The sequence below is a fragment of the Mobula hypostoma genome, chromosome 11 (genome assembly GCF_963921235.1).
Source record: "Mobula hypostoma chromosome 11, sMobHyp1.1, whole genome shotgun sequence".
NCBI classification, from domain to species: Eukaryota; Metazoa; Chordata; class Chondrichthyes; order Myliobatiformes; family Myliobatidae; genus Mobula; species Mobula hypostoma.
Genome location: NC_086107.1, coordinates 48775233 through 48800342, shown reverse-complemented (window position 1 = coordinate 48800342; position 25110 = coordinate 48775233). Strand labels below are relative to the sequence as shown.

Below are 25110 nucleotides of genomic sequence, written 5' to 3'. Positions count from 1 at the left end.
TTTAACATTACATCCCAAATGCTCTGATTAATAAAGGCCAGCGTACCAAAAGCTTTCTTCACCACCCTATCTACATGAGATTCCACCTTCAGGGAACTATGCACCATTATCCCTAGATCCCTTTGTTCTACTGCATTCTTTGATGCCCTACCATTTACCATGTATGTCCTATTTTGATTATTCCTACTAAAATGTAGCACCTCATACTTATCAGCATTAAACTCCATCTGTCATCTTTCAGCCCACTCTTCTAACTGGCCCAAATCTCTCTGCAAGCTTTGAAAACCTACTTCTTTATCCACAACACCACCTATCTTAGTATCGTCTGCATATTATTGCCAGTAGTAAGACGACTTTGAGCAATATACAAAGTGCAGGAGGAACTTGGAAGATCAGGCATCATCTGTGTAGGAAAATGGACAGTCGGTGTTTCAGCTTGAAACCTTTCATTTGGGCTGAAAGATAGTAGGGAGAGAGCCAGTATTAAAAGCTAGAGATAAGAGGTGGAGCAAGAGCTGGCAAGGTGATAGGTGGATCCAGGTAAGGAGGGAGGGTGTTAGGTAGATGAGGGAGGAGAGAGAGTGGGAATAGTGTCACATTGCCTTAGGATTCCCTTAACCAGCACACAAGAGACTGGCATAGTTGGACTCCATGCTAGAGAGGGCATCCCTGCACAGAACGCCATTGGCAGTTTTTAGCCAAAGTTCAGAATCCAGTCATTGTCAATCAGTAAAGACAGTGGTGTGGTTGCAAAATCAAGATTAAGTACCTTGAGTGAGGAAGCAGGTCTGGTGGGGTAGCTGGAGACCAAGTATTCATAAAAGAATGCCAACTGAGAACAGGGTAGACCTCAGATGCAATAAAGATGGCATTAATTGAAGCAACTCACACACAGAAAATGCCTCTTGGATGGGAAAATGAGGGTAAACAGTGGCGCCTGAGTATTGTTCTTGTCCCTGCTACAAAGAAGATATTATGCAAGGAAATCACTGTTCTCGCTCCCACAGTAATTTCTCTGTCAATTCCTTTCTGTTTGATAATGTGAAACATCATCAGAGATCACAACACACGGGGGTTTCACTGAAAACATTTACAAAATGACCTAGAAAATCCCAAAAGAATTTGTACTTGAGACTGAAAAGGGGACCTGCAATGATGTTGAATAGAATATCCTCAGGGTATTTCGCAACACAAACCCAGGAAACCCTGATGAATAGAAAGGAATGCACACTCAGCTGCAGTGTAGCCATGTCTCTGCCATTGCATTCGTCACACATGCCTCTCAACACGCCTTGCAGTTAGTTCAAATCCACAGAAAAATTACCTTTTGAGAAGCCAGTGTACAGGAGGATTTAAGAAAAGGTACAGAAGATGCAGAAGGAGTTAGTCAAAGCCAGAGGCAAAGCAAATCCAAGAAATGGAGAGAGCCTGAAGAGAAGGGAAAGAATAAAAATACACAAGATGAAAAATCGTTTTTGCTCATAAGATTTACGACAATTAATTTGCTTCCTTTTTCCAAGGAATGAATGATTCATGTCTACACATGGGTATTATGACTGCTACTCATTAGCAAATTCAACAATCTCTCTTCATCAATAGTGTCCATACACAATAAACTTGTTTTTTAAAAAAATATATAGCGCTGGTTAAGGCTGACGAATAATGGAAGGGACAGAACCATGGCTAGCATCTCTGAAAAAAAAAACCCTACCTGACTTCTACACTAGGCTGACAGCCCACATGGAAAGGATAAAACAATTTTGGTTTTATTGTGATTTATCAATAGCACAGATGAGTTAGAAGCTTTTGGGATCGAGCTACTAATCAAGGCTCAAACACGAGGAAATCTGCAGATGCTGGCTCAATGGGCCAAATGGCCTAATTCTGTTCCTATATCTTATGGTCTTACCTTATATTTGAAGGGACAGAACCATGGCTAGCATCTCTGGAAAAAAGTCCTGTCTGACTTCTACACTAGGCTGATAGCCCACATGGAAAGGTTAAGCCCTGATCAGTCAACACACTCAAAAAATGCTGGTGAACGCAGCAGGCCAGACAGCATTTATAGGAAGAGGTACAGCCGAAGTTTCGGGCCGAGACCCTTCGTCAGGACAGTCTTCATATAGATGCTGCCTGGACTGCTGCGTTCACCAGAATTTTTTGTGTGTGTTGACTGATCAGGGCTTATTCAAATATAAGTTAAGACCATAAGATATAGGAGCAGAATTAGGCCATTTGGCCCATTGAGTCTGCCCTGCCATTTTATCATGGCTCATCCAATTTTCCTCTCAGCCCCAATCGCTTGCCTTCTCCCCATATCCCTTCATGCTCTGACCAATCAAGAATTTATCCATCTCTGCCTTAAATAAGTTTTTGGATCATTGGGACCTCTTTTGGCGCAGGCGTGACCTGTACAAAAAGGACGGGTTACACTTGAATCCTAGGGGGACCAATATCCTGGCAGGGAGATTAGCGGGGGCTACTGAGGTGACTTTAAACTAGAATGGTTGGGGGGTGGGAATCAAATTAAAGAGGCTAGGTGTGAGGAGGTTAGTTCACAACAGAGGGATGGGAACCAGTGCAGAGAGACAGAGGGGTGTAAAGTGAGCGTAGAAGCAAAAAGTACAAAGGAGAAAAGTAAAAGTGGCAGGCCGACAAATCCAGGGCAAGCATTAAAAAGGGCCACTTTTCAACATAATTGTATAAGGGCTAAGAGAGTTGTAAAAGAGCGCCTGAAGGCTTTATGTGTCAATGCAAGGAGCATTCGTAATAAGGTGGATGAATTGAAAGTGCAGATTGTTATTAATGATTATGATATAGTTGGGATCACAGAGACATGGCTCCAGGGTGACCAGGGATGGGAGCTCAACGTTCAGGGATATTCAATATTCAGGAGGGACAGACATGAAGGAAGGGGAGGTGGGGTGGCGTTGCTGGTTAAAGAAGAGATTAACGCAATAGAAAGGAAGGACATAAGCCGGGAAGATGTGGAATCGATATGGGTAGAGCTGCATAACACTAAGGGGCAGAAGACGCTGGTGGGAGTTCTGTACAGGCCACCTAACAGTAGTAGTGAGGTCGGAGATGGTATTAAACAGGAAATTAGAAATGTGTGCAATAAAGGAACAGCAGTTATAATGGGTGACTTCAATCTACATGTAGATTGGGTGAACCAAATTGGTAAAGGTGCTGAGGAAGAGGATTTCTTGGAATGTATGCGGGATGGTTTTTTGAACCAACATGTCGAGGAACCAACTAGAAAGCAGGCTATTCTGGACTGGGTTTTGAGCAATGAGGAAGGGTTAATTAGCAATCTTGTCGTGAGAGGCCCCTTGGGTAAGAGTGACCATAATATGGTGGAATTCTTCATTAAGATGGAGAGTGACATAGTTAATTCAGAAACAAAAGTTCTGAACTTAAAGAGGGGTAACTTTGAAGGTATGAGACGTGAATTAGCTAAGATAGACTGGCAAATGACACTTAAAGGATTGACGGTGCATATGCAATGGCAAGCATTTAAAGGTTGCATGGATGAACTACAACAATTGTTCATCCCAGTTTGGCAAAAGAATAAATCAAGGAAGGTAGTGCACCCGTGGCTGACAAGAGAAATTAGGGATAGTATCAATTCCAAAGAAGAAGCATACAAATTAGCCAGAGAAAGTGGCTCACCTGAGGACTGGGAGAAATTCAGAGTTCAGCAGAGGAGGACAAAGGGCTTAATTAGGAAGGGGAAAAAAGATTATGAGAGAAAACTGGCAGGGAACATAAAAACGGACTGTAAAAGCTTTTATAGATATGTAAAAAGGAAAAGACTGGTAAAGACAAATGTAGGTCCCTTGCAGACAGAAACAGGTAAATTGATTATGGGGAGCAAGGACATGGCAGACCAATTGAATAATTACTTTGGTTCTGTCTTCACTAAGGAGGACATAAATAATCTTCCAGAAATAGTAGGCGACAGAGGGTCCAGTGAGATGGAGGAACTGAGCGAAATACATGTTAGTAGGGAAGTGGTGTTAGGTAAATTGAAGGGATTGAAGGCAGATAAATCCCCAGGGCCAGATGGTCTGCATCCTAGAGTGCTTAAGGAAGTAGCCCAAGAAATAGTGGATGCATTAGTGATAATTTTTCAAAACTCGTTAGATTCTGGACTAGTTCCTGAGGATTGGAGGGTGGCTAATGTAACTCCACTTTTTAAAAAAGGAGGGAGAGAGAAACCGGGGAATTATAGACCGGTTAGCCTAACGTCAGTGGTGGGGAAACTGCTGGAGTGAGTTATCAAGGATGTGATAACAGCACATTTGGAAAGCGGTGAAATGATCGGACAAAGTCAGCATGGATTTGTGAAAGGAAAATCATGTCTGACGAATCTCATAGAATTTTTTGAGGATGTAACTAGTAGAGTGGATAGGGGAGAACCAGTGGATGTGGTATATTTGGATTTTCAAAAGGCTTTTGACAAGGTCCCACACAGGAGATTAGTGCGTAAACTTAAAGCACACGGTATTGGGGGTAAGGTATTGGTGTGGGTGGAGAATTGGTTAGCAGACAGGAAGCAAAGAGTGGGAATAAACGGGACCTTTTCAGAATGGCAGGCAGTGACTAGTGGGGTACCGCAAGGCTCAGTGCTGGGACCCCAGTTGTTTACAATATATATTAATGACTTGGATGAGGGAATTAAATGCAGCATCTCCAAGTTTGCGGATGACACGAAGCTGGGTGGCAGTGTTAGCAGTGAGGAGGATGCTAAGAGGATGCAGGGTGACTTGGATAGGTTGGGTGAGTGGGCAAACTCATGGCAGATGCAATTTAATGTGGATAAATGTGAAGTTATCCACTTTGGTGGCAAAAATAGGAAAACAGATTATTATCTGAATGGTGGCCGATTAGGAAAAGGGGAGGTGCAACGAGACCTGGGTGTCATTACACACCAGTCATTGAAAGTGGGCATGCAGGTACAGCAGGCGGTGAAAAAGGTGAATGGTATGCTGGCATTTATAGCGAGAGGATTCGAGTAGAGGAGCAGGGAGGTACTACTGCAGTTGTACAAGGCCTTGGTGAGACCACACCTGGAGTATTGTGTGCAGTTTTGGTCCCCTAATCTGAGGAAAGACATCTTTGCCATAGAGGGAGTACAAAGAAGGTTCACCAGATTGATTCCTGGGATGGCAGGACTTTCATATGAAGAAAGACTGGATGAACTGGGCTTGTACTCGTTGGAATTTAGAAGATTGAGGGGGGATCTGATTGAAACGTATAAGATCCTAAAGGGATTGGACAGGCTAGATGCAGGAAGATTGTTCCCGATGTTGGGGAAGTCCAGAACGAGGGGCCACAGTTTGAGGATAGAGGGGAAGCCTTTTAGGACCGAGATTAGGAAAAACTTCTTCACACAGAGAGTGGTGAATCTGTGGAATTCTCTGCCACAGGAAACAGTTGAGGCCAGTTCATTGGCTATATTTAAGAGGGAGTTAGATATGGCCCTTGTGGCTATGGGGGTCAGGGGGTATGGAGGGAAGGCTGGGGCGGGGTTCTGAGTTGGATGATCAGCCATGATCATAATAAATGGCGGTGCAGGCTCGAAGGGCCGAATGGCCTACTCCTGCACCTATTTTCTATGTTTCTATGTTTCTAAATATACTTTAAGACTTGGCCTCCACAGCTGCCTATGGCAAAGAATTCCACAGATTCATCACCCTCTGGCTAAGGAAAATCCTTCTCATCGCCGTTCTAAAACATAATGGATAACAGTTTACATTGTGGTCTAAGTTTATAGCACTGTATTCATCCCTCAATAAAATTCTAGCCTTTAACTCAGTCCTAAATACCACTTAGGAGTGGATTTCACTGAGTGGGAATCTGAAAAGAAAAACAGACAGAGATGGCTGGAATCAATAAGTAAAGGATAAGGCAATTGAATGTGAAGACTTGGCTGGTATTCTGCCAGATAATACAATCTATTTGCAGCATTTTCATTACGTGGTCTATTCTGAATCCTTTGACTGGAACACAATCCAGGTACGTCTTTCAGAATTCATAGTCTATGCAGAATCTGTAATCTACAACATGCACAAAATCCTTGAGGTAACGCTGGACTTTTACAACTGTTGGTATGATTCGCAAGATTTCTGGATGATGATCTCATGAATATTCTTTTTGGATTATTCTTAATGCCAACAGACAACACCCTGACCCAAATTACCAATTCCGCGCCCCCCCCCCCAATACCTTCCATCTGATCACACCTGTGTACCTAGCACAGCAAAACATTTTTTTTTGCAGGCTCACAAATTTTCTGAAAGGTCATAAACTTGTAGATTTTCCCTTCTCAATGTTTTCTCCTCTTCTCCTACAGATACTAGCCCTGGCTGAAGCACGTCTTCACATGTGCCGGGCATTCTCTGCTACCCCTCAGCAGATGGGCTTGCTTTATGCCTGAGCCAAGATATCGAATATAACACCTTGTCTGACTGCAAGGGATGTCTGACATCCATGTACATGTACAATCCTGCAGTCTCTCTGCTGACTGGAGATCAATCGAAAAATGCTTCTAATTCTCTTGTTAAGTGCAAACAATGGTCGGCAACCTAATCCCGAAGTACCAAATTCTGCAATAGACAAAAAAAAATCACTGTACTTGGCTTAATTGCCTAGATTTTCCCATTGGCACTATTTTAATGTTGATGTAAAATGAAATAGGTTAATATTAAGATGACGCATCTTATAGAAAGATTAAACCAATAGTTCTTCACTTGCTTTTGATATTTAATTTTTATTATGCTTACGATTAGGGGCAAATAAAAATTTGTATTGTATGACCTACAATGCCACTTACTGATTTATTTAACTTTTTAACATTAATTTCTAGTTAATCACATAAGAATAGTGGTAGTACAAAAATGTGATGTATTAGAGAGACTGTGGCCTTGCAATAACGTATTTTGTGATCATTATTTACCAGTGAAATGATAAGTACAGAGTGGGAAGGTGGAAAATTTTACTTACGGCAAGTTTGGAGGGACTAGACTTGACACTGGACTCTGGGTTCTTACTGACCCACTGGTTGATGAGGTCACAGACACCTATTTTCAGTCCTTCGGTATCCTAGATAAAGACAGGCAATATTGGAGAAGATAGAATGCTCATTACTGAAACATTAAAAGATGGTCTTCACCCAAGTGTCAAACCAATCACCTACAAACATCTGTTTTTGATATCAAAGAGCAGGAATTGGCTATCTCAATGTTCTTTATTTCTACTAAGCATTTCTCGACTGTTAATTGTGCTCTGGTTGAAATAAGTTGATTGCATGTTTGGTTTATTGATTCTTTTTAGATTAGGATTTTGTTAAACAATACACAAGACTCAACTGAACTTGGCTGCAAGAGAAACTACAACTGTGAGTGACATCCAAAAATTATGCAATCAACTAGAGAACTCAAAGCTGGCCTTGGCATAAGTTAAGCAATTTTTAATCAAAAAAAAGCCAAAGATTTGTTTACAGAGAAATAACTGGTTCTATAGTAGAAGTTTCATACTAATTTCAAAGAAATAAAATACACTTAAGTTCCTAGGTGATGATGACAGTGATTCAAATTTACATGAAAGCAAAAATGTTGGAAACTTGCAATGAGATCATAAAGCACTGTAAATATCAATGATCTGGCAGCATCCGCATGGACCTGCCTGTATTTACCCTCGAGGTACTGGGATGTTAAAGACTTGTACATGCAGAAGGTTTGAACTTGCACTCATTACTTATGAGCTGTCTAACCTTTAGATGCTGCTGTAGACCCAAAATAGAACATAACATAGTCAACTATTCTGATTTCATTGTTTTAAAATTATTAATTGAAGTTCAGTAATTATTACAGTTCTGAATGCCTCTTAGTGTCAAAAACCTGCAGCTGACAAAGACCTTCTCAGCTAGTACATGGGGAGACCGATTCTGTTCCTTCACTTTGCACAAGATTCTGTTGCTGGGCAGAGATTTGTCACTTCAGTTCTCTCTCAGCAGCTGCATTTGTACAAATCTGTTGCTTTTGTGTACTAACATGCAAATTGAGATAGATTCAGACTGATTTGCTCTCATTTATGTACATCTCCTCCGGACCCATTTCTTTTCCCTTTTGCACTGCACCCTTATATCTTTTGTCAATCAAAGATCTCCTTTCCAAAGGCACTTCCATTAGAATAAAGGAGGAATGACATGTCTAAGTGGGATAGTCTGCAACTCGGGGTAAACTTTCAGATGGTGGCATTCCAATACTTCTGCTACTTGAACTGCTTCATTCACTTTTGGTATCCTTACCTAAAGCATGTTATATTAGCTATAGAGGGAATTCAAAGAAGAGTTATCAGTCAGGTCTCCGTGATGGTAGGACAGATTGATTAGGCTAGGCATCGATGTGCTTCTCAAGAACAATGAGTGGTGATACCATTGAGAAATTCAAAATACTTCGAGTGCTGACAGAGTAAATGTGGGCAGGATACATCTCTGACTGTGAAATGTAGAATCAGGAGCTACAGTCTCAAGAAAAGGGAAAGGCAATTTTGGACTGGGATGAGGAAAAATGTCTTCATTCTGAGGCTGGTGAATGCTTGGAGTTTACTGCCACAGAGGGTTTTGGAGAGTGTTCTTATCTGCTTTCAGAACAGTGTTTGACAGACTTCTGAACATTAGAGGAATCAAGAGATAAAGAGATAGGATAGAAGGTAGAGGAGGTGAGACCACCAGTACTGTATAAAGAGGGGCAATACACACAAAATGCGGAAGAACTCAGCAGGCCAGGCAGCACGTATGGAAAAAAGTACAGTCAACGTTTCGGGCTGAAACCCTTTGGCAAGACTGGAGAAAAACAGCTTAAGGAGTAGATTTGGTGGGGTAAGGTGGGAGGAGGGGAGAGGCAACCACCAGGTGCTAGGTGAAACCTGGGGCAGGGGGGTGGAATGACGAGCTGGGAAGTTGATTGGTGAGATGAGGTAAGAGGGGGAAAAGGGAACATCTCAGCTTTTTATCTCCAGTCCTGTGTGTGTTACTCGGATTTCCAGCACCTGCAGATTTTCTTTTGATGATGTATAAAGAGGTGAACTATCTCCCACCCCTCTCTCTCTCTGTCCACTTAGAGGTCTCAACCCAAAACGTTGACTCTCCATTTTCCTTCCCCAGAGGCTGCCTCTGGCATTTTGCGTTGGTCCCTAGTACGTGCTGCCAGGGGAGTTGATTGAAGCAGATATGATAGCAGCATTTAGGAAGCATTTTGGCAGGCACATGAACGGACAGGGGATGGAGAAAGACGGGCTATGTACAGAAATATTACACGAGTTTAACTTGGCAAATTGATCGGCAGAGACATCATTGGGGAAAGGGCCAATTCCTGTGCTGTACTGTACTATGCTGTAGGTTCATTGCAGCAAGGTTTGGATGCCAGATAACCTCCTCCTGTTACCACTGGTTATGCTGTCAATGAAATTGTTGCAGCATGTTCATGGTGGCTACATTCTGCCACCACTGGACTCAAAGCAGAGTAGCTTTTTGGTTGAACATGGAGTACCAATTCACAGTGGGCTGCTTTGCCCTGAATCATTTGAGTGTTATTGGGACCATACAGTATTCTATTAATTTGTGCATTCAAGATGGAGGAAAGACTCCAGTGAATCAATTGCTGCTCGATATCCAGCTTTTGACCTACAACATTTGTGTGGGAGTTTCTTCTCAATGATATCTCCTCCAATCCCTGTTTTTGGAGTATCAGGGATGAGATTCTGAAATTATACTGTCATTGCATGTCACAGATAATTTTTTTGCACCCTTTGGTGTTCGTTATGGTCATCAACCAGAACCTGTTTGGTCAAGACATTAATTGCCATATATTAACACAAGGCTGAGTGTTGTCCACTAATGTGGGAACTGATGGCTCAGTTGCCTGGTGTGTTAAGAATGGGCAAGCTTTACTTCAGAAAGGCGCTCTTCCTCTGGGCCAAAGTAAGCACTCATTGTTTATGAACACTTTCTTCTTCAACCTGTTTATTTATTTTGGCAAGGATCAGCAATGTTCTAATTTTACTTTATTTTAAACGGATGCCTTTAACAAAATTACCATTAATTTAATTTTAAATATTTATAAATTAATCTCATTGGATCAGGAACAGTTAATATCCCTCAACCATCAGGCTCTTGAACCAAAGGGGAAAACTTCACTCATCCCAACTCTGAGCTGTTCCCATAAACTATGGGCTCATTTTCAAGGACTTTTCATCTCAAGTTCTTAATATTTATTGTTTATTTATTATTAGTATTTAATTTTGTATTTCCACAGTTGTCTTTTGCAAACTGGTTGTCCACCCTGTTGGTGGGGTCTTTCATTGATTCTGTTATGGTTATTAGATTTATTAGGTACACCCGCAAGAAAATGAAACTCAAGATTGTATATGGTGACATAAATGTACTTTAATAATGAACTTACTTTGAACTTTATTGCTAACTACATAGTTCTTCATATCAAATGAAATAAATGATAATCAAAGATTCTAGAGCCTATCACCCACTTTAACTCTCATTGCACCCTCAATATGCTTTAAATTTCTTAGTTTGGAAAATGTGTAGACACTATCAGCTGCATTATCAAATGCAAAAGCACTCATGGAGTTGATTGATGCTAAAGAGCCTGACCCTTGCTCTCTAACGATGCATTTGAAGTTTAAGAATGTTTGCAATTATTCCTTGGCTGCCTTGCAAACAGCTAAACCAATTGCCATGATGTGTCTGGAGACTTATCTCCTCTACTTCTGGTGTTGAAGTGAGTCTCAAAATTTGGATATTTGCCTCTACTGAACACTCGTTTCCCACGTTCTGACAGATTTGCCATTTCCACTCACAGTAGCTTTCCGTGATGTTTCTAGAAAAGATATCCTCTTAGGTAGTCAAGTTGTGATGCTATGCAGAGCTACAGGATGTGACAGCTGACAAAGCCTTGGATTTTCAACATTAAACTGGAAGGCTCAGTGAGCCCCACAGGAGTGATCAGGTTTCAAACTCATCTGACTCTGGATGTCAAGTCCAGTGGATCAGTGTGCACTTGTGGATAATGCTCTTAAGTAGCACATAGGTAGTAAAAATAATTCCCAACCTTACTTGGTGTCCCTCTGGTAGCTGTGCTACTGGCAGCATCACCTGTCTCCCATAGGTTCTTCATGGTGGCCACGTCCTCTGATAGGCTAGGGATGTCCAATGACGTGTGTCGCAGGGACTTAGTTGTGCTCTATTTGTGTGTGTGAGAGAGAGAAGGGGAAAGAGAAATCAAAACAGAGAGCAAAATTGATATGTATAGATCAACAAGCAATAACTTGCTGGCATAAGACTTTAGAAAGTATGGCTCAAACCCCTCCGTTATCACAAACTGTCCAGGTCCAATTACTAGCAAAGGACTGGAGGACTAAAACGTGGGGGATTGGTGATTTTACAATATTAATGGGAAAGAGTGGGGCAAAAATTAATACCTAAAAGAGGACACATCAAAATGCTACATGCTCCTCTTGGAAGAAGACAAATGAAAGACATTTTAATTAGTTTACCGGTAATTCAAGAACATCTGTCCATTTTCCACGAGCAAGTTACACCATTAATTCCTTCCCATCACACACTATAATACTGACTACACTTCAAATGTATTACGTTAGCTGTAAAAAAATGCTTTGGGAAGTGCCAAGGTCAAAGAGAGCATGAACATCCTGTTTAGCTTTCTCTAACCGTTTCCGATGATTTGTTTTCAAAATGTATCCACTCACAATAGTGAATGCAGAGGCCTTATAGCAGGATATGTGTGGGGTGGAGTGGTGGGTTAGAATGCTGTAATGCATCGGTTCAAGGCTGAAAGAATGGCTATTTCAAATCAATATAAATTATTAACAGAGATTACTAAACTAGCAACCAAGGATCACATTAACAACAACAGAAGAGATTAAATGTTCCACCAGGCTATTCTGCAGGTTGGAAAGGTCAATGACAGTTTGATTTAAAAAAAAGATAAAACAATAAAACTCACAGATGTACACCCAACTGCAGTTTTTTAAATGCGTTAATTTATATGTGGATAAAAATCAATACTGAGCTGCAACTGCAATATAAATCAAATTACCTCAATGGCATTGGTATATTGCTCCAATCGATCATCAATCTTTGATATGTTAGTTATGGGCTGACTCTTCTTAACACTGTTACTGTAATACAAAATTGTTTTTAAAAGTAAAATTGCATAACAAAGCTTTTTAACAAGACTGCACAATCATACAGGAACTTAAGAAGGGGAACCATTCTTCACAACTGTCAATTTCTTAGTTTATTGACAAGATGGACTCATTGCTTCATCAATGATAGGACTTGGGTTAGCGGAAGCAACGATTCAATTCTATGTGAGAACTAAAGCCTGAGTTCTTGCATTCTGATAGATGCAAGACTGGAGGTGAGAGGAATTGAACTGAAACCGAAGCAGACAAAATAGTCAGGTCATTGTTTTCCAGGATCACTGGGAAATATGAAAAGTTCTGCAGGGCGAGGTTTGGTAGAATAGCATAGCAAAGTCAAGTTTAAGGAAGGGTGTTGAAGCCGCTTCAATTCCAGCTGGATCAGCTATATATTCTGTTGAACTTGTAAGAGTGAAATAGGATGTTTTCCTGAGTTAACTAACGCAACAGGGTAAATGAATTTGTAAAGTTTGGTTGGGGCAATCTTATCATGTTTGGAGCTTACGGGATAAACATGCAACAAATGAAAGATCATGGTCCAGAGAAGGTTAAGTGTCCAGTCAACTGGCACAAGTTTTTAAAGAAAACAGAATAAAGTGTGATTAAAACATCATTGGGGAGTTTCAAAAAGTGTGGAGTAGAAGGAAGTGTTTGGATGTGTCATGCCAGAGCTGAAGACCACAGAATGTACTCAGCATTGAGAAATTGAGGTTTCAGTCATGAATATGTAGAGCATTTCCCTTACTGAAGGATAGCAGGGAAGTATACAGTACAGGGGGGTGAGAGAGGGGTGGGGCAGAGGGTGAGTGAGAGAGAGAGGGGGGTGAGGGTGAGGGTGGGGGGAGAGACAGGGGAAGAGTGGGGAGAGTGGGGAGGGGGAGAGGTGGAGAAGGGGAGGGGGGAGAGGTGGGGAGAGGTGGGGGGAAGAGGGGGAGAGGTGGGAGAGAGAGAGAGAGAGAGAGGGGAAAGAGAGAGAGAGAAAGGGGAACAGAGGGGGGGATGGGGAGGAGAGGGAGGGAGACATAGCAATTGACATAGCAGAAAGGTTCACTGTGGAATTAGTTCAGAGCCCATGTCAACCTTTGTCCAGATTTTGAGTCGAAAGTGGGTAGATTCTGGAATCAAAGGAGCACAGCACCAGTTGATGTGCTGGAAGAATTTAACTAGTCAGATAACCAGGCCCCAGAAGAGTTTGATCCTGGGCTTCTGTCATACATAACAGGCTCAAAAGATTTCTATCATGTAGACTGCATTCCAGTGGGGGAGGAACATCGAAAGGGAAAACTGAGTGACCTGAAGCCAAGAGAGAGCAAAGAGACAATTCAGGGGCTGATCACAGCAAAAGTGTTAATGCCAAAAGTGTTCATACCTCTTCTTAAGTGAGCGATTCAAGGATTCCGTTCTTTCACTGATCTGGAAATCAGAAACATAGCAGGGTTTAGCCTCACTGTTTCATGGCAACTCAAGTTTTTCTGGCCAATTTTGACTTGAGCCAAGGCTTTTCATCCTGGGAAACAGATTACTTATTTGCTGTAACCATGGACACTCCTCTGGCTTAATTCAGCCATGTGTCTCAAAAAATAGGCACAAGAGGAAAAAGTTCAGGATGTAATCGTCAGGGAGGTGATAAATCTGTTTCAAAAGCAGCAAAATTACTGCAGAGGAATTATATCTTCAGCAGCTGAAGGCTCTCCATTGGAATGCATTTCTGAACAGGCCAGCTGTCCCATACACTGCACGTGGAGGTTTTCTTCAGATGGAAAGCAAAAGTGACAGCTCCCAAACAAGAATAAACATTAATAATTGTTCTCATTAAAAAATAAGCAGAAGCTCCATTTTGTTTAAATGTGCATCATGTTCCTCTTTCTCAGTGTGCGATACCAGAGTTCAAAGCACGGAAGCAATTATCGTCAGACGAAGGAATAAATAGGTTACCAATTCAGTCAGTATCAGGGAATTGAATTAGTGATGATCCTTCAGTAATTCTATACTTTCTGATATTAATCATCTTTCCCCCCTAACTTCTCCCAATTCTTTTAAAGATTCAACTGGAACAACATTAGCAGAAATAGTTGGTAACTGTAGGATTTTACAACTACAGAGTAAGTATTTTAAACAACTTTAATGGCTTGTGCTTTAAAGGTATGTGTCATGGTAAGACTCAGTCAGTTAGGTTTGCTGGGAGTCTGATGGAGCTTGAGTTAATATCTCCTGCAAAGCCTGTAGGATTATGCAGGAATTAAAATCTTGAGTCTTAGTGCTGCCGCAGGACATCTGTAGACATTTTAAAAATTGAAACTTAGCAGAGAGATTGAAATGATTCACTCCAGAGACCAAAATGTCCACTTTAAAATGGAGAATAATCAAACGCCATGGGAAAAAGTAATCTGAAGTCTGCAAACTGTGCCAGGTCACTTGGGAATTCAGCTCTGGTCAAGAGGTGGCGATATCACCCCGGTACAGGTCACTGCAGGCAGAGAGGGGAAGGTGGGAAGACTTTTTAAATTGTGGAAATGGTTCTGTATACTGTATATTCGCATTGTTAAACAAGCCTTTCCTTCTGAAGAAGAAGAAAGCCCTTAACTCTGAATGGAGTCATCGGGACACCGTCATGCGTCAGCGTTTTTTTTCAGCAGGCTTTCTTATTTTTACGAGGCTGAGTTGCTAGCTTGATGCTCAACCCAGCACAGATGGAAAACGTGCAGGGGAGCCGGCTGGATTCGAACTCGAGAGCCTTTGCTCCGAAGTCCGGCGCTGATGCCACTACACCACCAGCCAGCCACTTTCCATCTGAGATGACTCATAACAAATGCTGTTCCTTCAACTAAGCTTAGCCCCAAGACTGAAAAGCCTCAGGCCTGATCTTCGGACTATGCTCACCACTATTTCCTTTTGTTTAGTTAGCTGATCTGAGTCAGAATAATGGAAATGCTAATATGACTGAATTCAGTGCAACTTTACTGTCAACCTTGTATAATTAATCCACTTGACGAATGGATGCTAAACTGTAATTACAAAATGACTGACAATGCAACCAAATTAATTGGCTTGATGACTGAATATGAGATTTATTTAGATGGTATCAACTGACATGATGTGGAACAAGATGGCTCATTTGGTTTTAACTGTGCATTTGATTGACTCACCAAGCAAGTTGTTTCTGATGTCATTCCCTCGTCAAACTCTTTCTGAAATTACAGACACAGGCGATAGGAGATAGGAACGCCATGACGAAAAGGCAGAAAATTAGTAACAGGCCAAAGGTAACTGAGAGCAAGTCTTGTTAGTGTTATTGGCAGAGATACAGGAGAGTCATCAAAGAGAATTCAGAAATGCAATGGCCAGGTCCATTTGGGGTTTGGGAAAGTAAATAAAAGACATGACACACTGAAATCTTCCCAGACATGTTCTATATTACAGAAAAGGAAGTTTCAGGTTGTCATATTTAATGCGACTGATCCATTTTATTTCTTCAAATAGATGCATGCAAAATTAAAAGGAGTTGCTTTAACTCCATCTGCATGCAGAAACTCCTTGTTAACACTGGCTGTAGAAAGGGAATAGGCCGTGATCTGAAATCTCTAACTGACATCTCAGTTTTTTTGAGATTCACACATTCCAGAAGCAATCATGATTCGAATAATGGCATTCAGATAGTTACTCATTTAATATAAATAGCTGCACCGCACCAACTCATTTCTGCTTCTTGCTCTTACACACACGCACACACATAGACTTAATGCCATAACGGGAAGACAAAGATAGGCAGAAAACAAAATCTACCAAATGTATCTCATTTGAAAAATAATAAAGAAAACAACTGAATAATATAATCTTCTCATTTAAATGCTATGTTATCCCTCCACCAATATCCATAAGGGTGATAGAGTTGGCATTGTTTAAGTACCCCATGAGTTTCCAGTTGGTTTTTTTCAGTATTTTAAAAAACAATGATTCTCAGCAATTAAAACACCTACCTAAACTTATTATGACATAGTAACTAAAAAAAACACAAAGCCCTTAAAAATATAAATAATACAAAATATTTCTAACTACATTGGGATCTATAAAGTGCTAAGATCAGTGACTGCTAGACTCCATTTAGTTAATGATTCGTCTCACCAGCCCCACCCACCACCTTCCTTCTACCAGAAATCAGTTTTCACATTCTATGTCTGCACTCCAACAAGTCCATTGGAGCAGTTTACTTTTCCTTTTCCCTGCTCAGTGAGAGAAAGAAGGCAATTGAATAAGTCACCGCTATACTGAAATTGAACGCTTGGCGTCTGCATTGAGAAAATGAGCTTGATATAAAATTCCCCCAGAAGCACTTCCTACGAGTCCTTTTCATCCAAGTAAATATCATCCCTTATGACTCCTCCTCCAACCTTGTCTCTGCTAATCCTAACATTGCCCCATTTTAAACCACTGTAATTGATAAATACTGAGCTTCCAGCAAACCCCGTTAGAAGTACCAATCTTCCGTGGCCATTTGATGCCCTCTTCTCATTCCAATACAACTCATTCTAATCTGATTGACAAGGGCTCTTCACAGCAAAGACATCTTGATGCAGTTTTTTTTTCCATTACAGGTGGCAAGCCTGGAAAATTGCCAAAGTTGTAGGAAATATAATTAGAAAATGAAAAGGAGCAGGCCTGCACGTCCTCCGATTTCCACACTTCTCCGTTGTTGCTGGGTCCACCACTACCCCCCCACCCCCCCTGCAAATATCAGGGTTAATAGTTGTAATCAAAGCCTGTAAGCCTTCAGTGAGGGTGTCTCTTTTGCTAGGAGTATGCTCCACAAGAGTACTTAGTATCTATGCAAAGTTCCGGGTGCATACCTTTGATGAAGGAGGGTGTGATGAGATATGACATGTTGTTTGTAAGCAATATGACAGAATGAATCCTTACAACATCCTGTTTCACAACTCATCAAATGCCTCAAGCAGTCTGTGGTCACTCATGAGAAGATAAACTACAGATAGATCATGTTAAATGCAAATAATAATGTTCTCAACTACCATCTCTCTTAAGGATTGAGAACAGGTCAAATTGCTACAAATAATCATAAGTACATAAGTGAGGACCATGGAGTTGCTGGGATGAAAAACTGCAAGGGAGTGATCACCACAGTGCAGAAAGGAGCTGATTTTAAATTGGAGGGTGAAACAAACAACGGCTGTGTGGTAAAGATGTCTCTTCTATTTCCAGAGGCATCATGTACAAATGAACTGTCCCTGCATTGACAGGCCTTTCGTCCATTGCCAGAGTGGAACGAGAGGAGTTAACCACTAACTGTTGAGACTGGGCTACAAAGGATGGAGGTATATGAGGGAGACTGGCATCCAGACCCATTACATAACACCCCATTATATCTAAAGCCGTATGCCAGCCAAGCTTCAATACATTATTAGCATAGAGGGCATGAAGCAAAATAGCAAACTTACTGCTCAGATAAAAGCAGGATCCCTCTTACCAGCAAACTTACCAAAGAAACTCCATTATGCAATGCACATAATCAGTGTGCTGCACAATAGAATTTCAAGTTGCACCACAGCTTTAAGAATAAATATTAAAGTAATGGGTGCCTGGACATGGTCAGACAGGCAATATGATCCAACAGCAAAGGGTTAGATTAAAGCTTTGCACTCCAGTCACATCCGGCCATAATTAGTAATGGGCAATTAAATGGCTAATGGAAGGAGAAGGGTCCAAAACAACTTCACCCTAAACCAACAGACAAGTAGACAAGTAAAGGCTGAAGTGTTTAGTGAGAAGCTTTGCCAGAAGCACCTCTGCATGGCTGCAAACATTAAGCAATGTTTGTACAGTCCCTGACACCTGGTTGCCCTGATACAAGGCCCTTATGTGCATGCTCAGTGATGGGCATTTCAGGCTGCAGGTTCCAATGGTGGATGCAAGCAACAGCTGAAATCCATCTTCACCTCTCCTGAAGTACACATATCAGAGGCCCATCTTCATCCACAGTCAAGTAGTGCTTAGCACAACGCTTTAAAGTGCAGGCGACCCAGGTTCGATTCCCGCTGCTGTCTGTCAGGAGTTTGTATGTTCTCCCCGTGACTTTGAGCCTTTCCTCCGAGTGCTCCAGTTTCCTCCCAAAGTCCAGAGATGTACCCCCTGTTAGTAGGCTAACTGGTCATTGTAAATTGTCCCATGATTAGGCTAGGATTAAATTGGGGGATTGCTGGGCAGCGTGGTTCAAACTGCCTATTCTGCATCGTATTCTCGATAAATAAATCACCTCAGAAGATATCAAGAAATGGCAGAATGTGCAGGATGCAGTAAAGTCTATGTCCCTTACTGCATCCTGATTACAGTGATAAATAAGAGTCATAGAAGCAATTGCACTTGCTGAAAAGTTGTTCCAGTATGAGTACAATCACAAGCATCCAGTTAGACACAAGAGATTGTGCAGATGCTGGAAATCCAGAGTAACACACACAAAATGCTAGAGGAACTCAGCAAGTCAGGCAACAGCAATGGAAAAGAATAGTGTCTACGTTTCCGGCTGAGACACTTCACCAGGACTGGAAACAATGAGGGAAGAAGCCAGTTAGATCTTGTCTGCAAAATGCAAGACAAATCTAGTCTGGCCAGTGCCCTTCCCACCAGTTCACTTTTAATTATTATCTAAAGGATAGACATCATTTTTCAGGTAGCACTATCTAAACAACAATCTACTCCAATCTACTGCCAAAGCATAATCAAAAAACTCTTTGCAGAAACAGGACACTCAATACCAGCATTTCACAGGCAGATCCAGGATATTAAGGCACATCAGAGCCATGGGAGCTTCATAGATTCGAAATTTGCTTGATCATAGAAGACAGAGGTTAGCGGAGGAGCAATTCCGATTCAAGGTCCGTGACCAGTGGTGTTCCACAGGGATCAGTGCTGGGACCTCGGTTATTTGTGATACGTATTTAAATGATGTGGACGGAAATGTAAATGGACTCATTAACTTTGCAGAAAACGTGAAAAATGGGGGAGTTGTGCAATGAACAAGATTGTCAAAGGACACAGCAGAATGGAGAGCAGTTGGAAATATAAGTGGAGGAGTGCCAAATGGAGTTTAATCCAGGGAAGAATATAGTGTTGCACTTTGGGAGGTCACATGTAAGCAGAACATATGCAGTAAATGGCAGGACACTCAGAACGTTGATGTACGGAGGTGAACACCCATAGTTCTCTGAAAATAGCAACACAACGACAGAGGGTAATTAAGGCGGCATACGTATACTTGCCTTTATTAGTCAGGCTATTGAGTATCAATGTTGGCAAATCACGTTGCAACAGTATTAATCTTGAGTTATGCAACACTGAGTGTTGTGTGCAATTCTTGTTACTGCATTACAGGAAGAATGTAAAGCTTTGGAGAGGGTGCGTAAGAGCCATCCATAATGTTGCCTCTCTAATACCTTGATTTAGGCAACATTCTGGAATAAAAAGTATTTAGCAATCAGGAGTTCCTTTCCCTGGAGCATTGGACCTGAGTTTACCTGACAAAAGTATTTATAATACGAAAGCCATTGATATGATAGATAGGCAGCGTTTTTCCCAGGGTAGGGTAGATTTACTGTCCTCTAATATTTGATTTAAGTGGAGAGGGGATAATTTTAAAGGAGATTTGCCAGGCTACACAGAATGGCAGGTATCTGGTGAAATCAGATATGATCGCAACATTTAAGAGGTTTTAGGCAGATACATATACAGGCAGAGAATGGAGGAATTTAAACCTTATGCAGACTTATGGGGTTAGTTTAATTTTTTTGTTCTGCACAGACATTGTGTGCTGAAGGGCCTATCCCTGTGCTGTACTGTTCTATGTTCTATCCTGGACTAAACAACCCATTTGATGAAACCCCAACCACCACCATGAATATTCCCTCTGCTTACTGTCAGTGAACTGCAGCTGCTGTGTGCTCCAGGGACCAAATTTGCCAGTGCTTCTTCCCCATTGCCTTTCAAACCTATGCCCTCTACAAATGGACAGCCAAGAACTTGCAGGAGGCAGTGGAACCCCACCATTACCACATCCCCCAACTTTTGACTTAGACACATTTCCTTAACTTTGCTGGTTCCAAGTTCTGGAACTCTCAAAATGACCTGGGCAAGAAAGCATGCCACAATGATGCGCACTGCTACCTTTGCAATGGTCATTGTCAATATGCATTAAATACAGGTCATTCTAGTATCTCATGATTGAATTAAAAAAAATATAATTTCAGTTACAGATGAAATCTAATCAATGTTTAATAATTTATTAATATGTAGGGAAGAGGCTGAGTTAATGTCTGGAATCCAACAAGCATAATCATAAAGATACATCTTGAGGAAAACACACACCAAAATAATGAAGCCTGAATCAAACGGGAGGTTAACAACAGAAGTAGCAATGAGTTAAAGCCCGACATATATCTGAGGGATTTATATGAAGTCACGTCTGGTTCAAGGAGCTCATTTCCATTATATAATCACAGAACTTCCAGGACAAAGGCAGGATAGTCATCCTTTCTTCCTTTGCCAATTTTTCAATCAGAACTTTCTACTGTAATCCCCGGTCCCTTTTCTTTCCCTACAGCCTTTAATGTTCTACACTTTTCAAAGGTTATTCATCTTTCCTTTAAGTACTGTCAAGTTTAGCCTCAATAGAAAGAAGTAATTTTAAAAAAATGTCTAAATCCTTAAAACTTTCCCAGGCTAGATAATTCAGACCTTAAGCCTTTTTGGGAAAAAAGATAGGTTACTGACTGCTGGGTATTATTTACCCTACGAGAGCTCATAATAATTTGAAAAATCACGATTAGGTCATGCCTTATTATTTGCTGAGAGAAGCAAGTTTCTGTTAAGGCTCCCATAAATAATTCCTCATACACACCACAAATGCCCACTCCATAACTGAGTGTCAGATCTGACTGTATTACTTAACATATTAACCAACATCCTGAACAAACTCAATATCACTTCTTCATTTTTAATGCTCAGTGCCTCATTTATAAGATTAAATTTCTTCATCACCCTTTTGTTTTGAATTCCTTTTTTGTAACTGCATGTAGCTGCAAAGTTAAAGTCAGCCACACAAGGTTAACGAAGTTCACAGCACAATTCAAATTGTTTCTGCCCTGAGAAAACTCAACAATCTACATCGAGTGACTAAAAGAAACTTCTGCAAACCACATGGTGTTTTCACCCTCAGTTGAGCCTGTCATTCCTGTATAGAATTTTCCAGGAGAAAAAAAAATGGTTTTGCAGACACATGTTAACTAATCACAATTAAGAAAGATATACATTCTTTAGACTTTGTTCATCATTTCCTACCTGAAATGAAATAGCAATCTTTAAATATCCCACTTGTGGACTTCAATCTTAAAAACAAATCCTGCTTCTGATCTTATGCAGACAAGTACTCTTACTTCAGAAGCTGACCACCTATATTTCTGTTTCATTTTTAAAATGGCATATCAATACTTTGTATTTATTGATAAAACATTGCCAGTTGATTAGTGGGAAGGATATACTGTGCATATTATTCTCCTGGATATTGAGAACTGTGTTCCTCTTTTGGGGTAGAAACTGTTTGTTTAGTGCGTTGCCTAGACAGTAGGAGCATCTGTTTCTCCAGTACTGCTCCACTTCCTCTCTATTATAGCTAACAATAATGTGATTTCTTAAGAATATCTCCCATTCTCTAATCCATGTATGAATTTCGCCTTGGCACATTAGGAGGGAGGAATCAGCGAGGAGGAGACTAGCTAAACAGATTTGGACAAGATACATAATATTCTTGGCTTAGATTCTTCTATTGATATTATAATTCTAAGGCATGGCCTCCATTTTTAAAAAAAATACTACGTCTAGTAGAAGGTAGATTAATAAAATGAAAATCAGTCTTAAAGTGGAACACCTTGATCTGGCCATGACCGCAAATAGCATGTGGCAAGACCCTCAACAATAAAGTCCTTTTTAAATTTGAATGTAAAGCTTATTGCCGATATTGAGCTCCAGTCAGGTTTATGCAGAAGATGTAAAAAATAACCTAATAAGCAGTGGAAAAAGATTTATTTTACAAACATTTAACAATGATCTCAATATATTTGTCAAGATTTGGAATACTGCAACTAAAGAAGCAAACTTTTAAATGTGACAAACATTGTCCATGTGGGGAATGGAAAATGGAGTCAGGAAACAGGAAACAGGTGCTCCTGCTGTCCAGGCAACCCACTAAACAAATAGTTTCTACCCCAAAAGAGGAACAGAGCTCTCAATATGCAAGTAGCTTTTATTTGTTCAAGTGGTCCGTCTAACTTATGGAAAGGAACATTCAGGACATTGTTAAATTGAGCTGAAATCACTTGGGCTGAAAGGATCAAGCTGTTTTTGAAAGGAAGGGTTGAGTTTTTTTTACCACCTGCATTAGGCAAGCAAACCACTCACAAAGCCTGACATGTGTAAATGAGATCATCAGACCATTAAGCACAATTGAAGATACAATCAATATTTGATTCGGAATTGCATTTTCTGATTTTATTTCAGTTTACGCAGTGTCTTACCTGTGTAATTCTCACAGTAACAGAGGAGTAATGGTCAGTGTGGCAATACAATGGGATGGTCTTCGAGAATAAAATCACAAGGATTCAGATAAACTCCTCCTGGGCTTCCAGCTGGGTACAGGTATTGATTACAACTGACGTTTTGATGACAAACTCTGCCATCCCTGAAGAAGATGGCAGTGTCTGTCATTGAAACATTGGTTATAATCAATACCCGTGCCTGGCCGGAAGCCCAAGAAGAGTTTATTCATCATACACACCGGGAAAACACTAGATCCATTTTCCACATGGATTCCTTTGTAAACTTGCTCATGGCTGCACAATGCAAGTTTCTTGCTGTCCGCTGTCCCACCAGATCAAGTGATAAGCGGGCTTGAGGTACCACCCATACTACTACTACCACCACCACCACCACCACCACCCACACTACTACTACATCGATTCAGGCCTAGGGGGCTGGCGTCGGGCACGATGATGGACTCTCCACTTCTCCCTCTCCCTCATCAGTGTGTTCGGTTCATCTACATTAGCCGACGAGAAAGAATCTGGATCTGATGGTTTAATGCCCGATATGGATGGTGCACTAAGTGCTGGGCTTTACTGTGCAGCACCTGACAGATGAATGAAAACTCCTTGGCAGAAGCAAGCTGACTTTTATAATATTGCGACTCCTACAGCATTTGTACAAATTGCTTACACTGGTGCATCACCAGGATAGATATCAACTTCGTCATTAATTGGCACTGAAAACCTTCTAAACTAAAAGGCCATGCACCATGCAGACAGCATTGTTAGTACCACACATATTCAAGTTAAGCCATGCAACTGCAATCTTCAGCAACATATTTGCAAGCCACATATTGAAGAGATATATCCTTGGAAGTGAAAGAATCAAATTAAGCCTATTTTCTCCTGGGAAGTGCTATGTCCTAGAATCCTGGTGGCATTTTGGTGTTTCGTGTCATTTGCAAGCTTTGAAACTGGCAATTTTTACCTGCTCATTATTACATTGTTACAAGGAGAGCAGTGATTCAAAGCTGACTTCCACCAATTTGGTCTCAACCTCCATCCAAAGGATACCACAGGGCATCTCCCTTCAGTGTGAAGAACAAATCATCCACTAACTTTCTTTACTTTAGTCTCTAAATAAGTTTTGGAGCTTTGTGGTTAATACCACTTTCATCCATGTTTATCAAGTGCTTTCTGAAAGTTTCTTCTTCTCAGTAAATCCCCTGGGAATAAGGATGACTTATTGCCACTCTAGTTTCTTTGGGCTTTTGGGACAGCAGATGAGGCCAATGTGGGACCTAAAAGTTCTTGATGGAAAGTTCTTGAGGAAGTCTGTCAGTTACATTGGGTTTCTGTGTTCCTGATGGAATATTTTTCAGGCTCTGAATGCCATCCCTAATGCTCCAACATTTTCCAAAGAGGCTTTGAGATCATCCTGAAATCTTTTCTACTGTCCACCAGGTGATCTCTTTCTTTGATGGGGAAGAGACCTCTACCTGGTGGACAGTGGAAAGGATTTCAGGATGATCAAGATTAGCTTTTTTTTTTGATAATTTTGTTTTGGACATATCTGTAACATGACTTTGAACATTTTGCAGAGATGGTATTGATGGTATCTCCCTAGTGTTTTAAGCTGCAGGAAAGTCAGTAAGGCAAAGATCACTGCATCCTGGCAGACAATGAGTTTTGCGCTGAGTTTGAGACTTTGACCTTCAAACACCCTTTTCCTCAAAGGATCAACACCTACGTTAGGTCATTGATATCCTTTATCTTTAATGGTCGTGCTGATTCAGTAAAGCAGCCTATATAATCAAAGACTGCGCCCATCCCGGACATTCTCTCTTTTCCCCTCTCCCATCAGGAAGATACAAAATCCTGAATGCACGCATGTATCACCAGGCTCAAAGGCAGCTTCCATCCCATTGTTATTAGACACTTGAATGAATCTCCTGTACAATAAGATGGACCCTTGGCCTCACAATTTACCTCATGATGATCTTACAGATTATCGTTTATCTGCACTTTTATGGTTGCTTTTACACTTTATTCTGCATAGTTATTGTTTTACCTTATATCTAGCTTAATCCACTGCATAATGAGTTGATCTATATGAATAGAATTCAAGACAAACTTTTCACTGTATCTTAGTACATGTTACAATAATAAACCGATACGAAAGTTGATTCTCCTAGATGCAGGAATTGGTCCCAGTTTCCCAGAGTCCCACCCCAGACCATTTTTGTCAGAGGTCAGTGTTACACCATGGGAGCAGGTTAAGTGC

General features: G+C 40.9%; 1 protein-coding gene across 2 annotated transcripts in view; it reads right to left on the bottom strand.

Annotated features, from left to right (window-relative positions):
* Positions 1-25110, bottom strand: part of lsp1a (lymphocyte specific protein 1 a) — a 191446-nt gene that overhangs the window by 30508 nt on the left and 135828 nt on the right. Inside the window, exons 7-11 of one of the 2 annotated variants that reach the window (XM_063062013.1) lie at positions 15393-15434; positions 13616-13659; positions 12141-12222; positions 11133-11264; positions 7009-7107 (exon numbers count right to left, since the gene is read on the bottom strand). In XM_063062013.1, the coding sequence (XP_062918083.1) occupies positions 7009-7107; positions 11133-11264; positions 12141-12222; positions 13616-13659; positions 15393-15434 (399 nt within the window). The remainder of the gene's footprint in view (positions 1-7008; positions 7108-11132; positions 11265-12140; positions 12223-13615; positions 13660-15392; positions 15435-25110) is intronic. The other variant, XM_063062014.1, reaches the window with a different exon arrangement.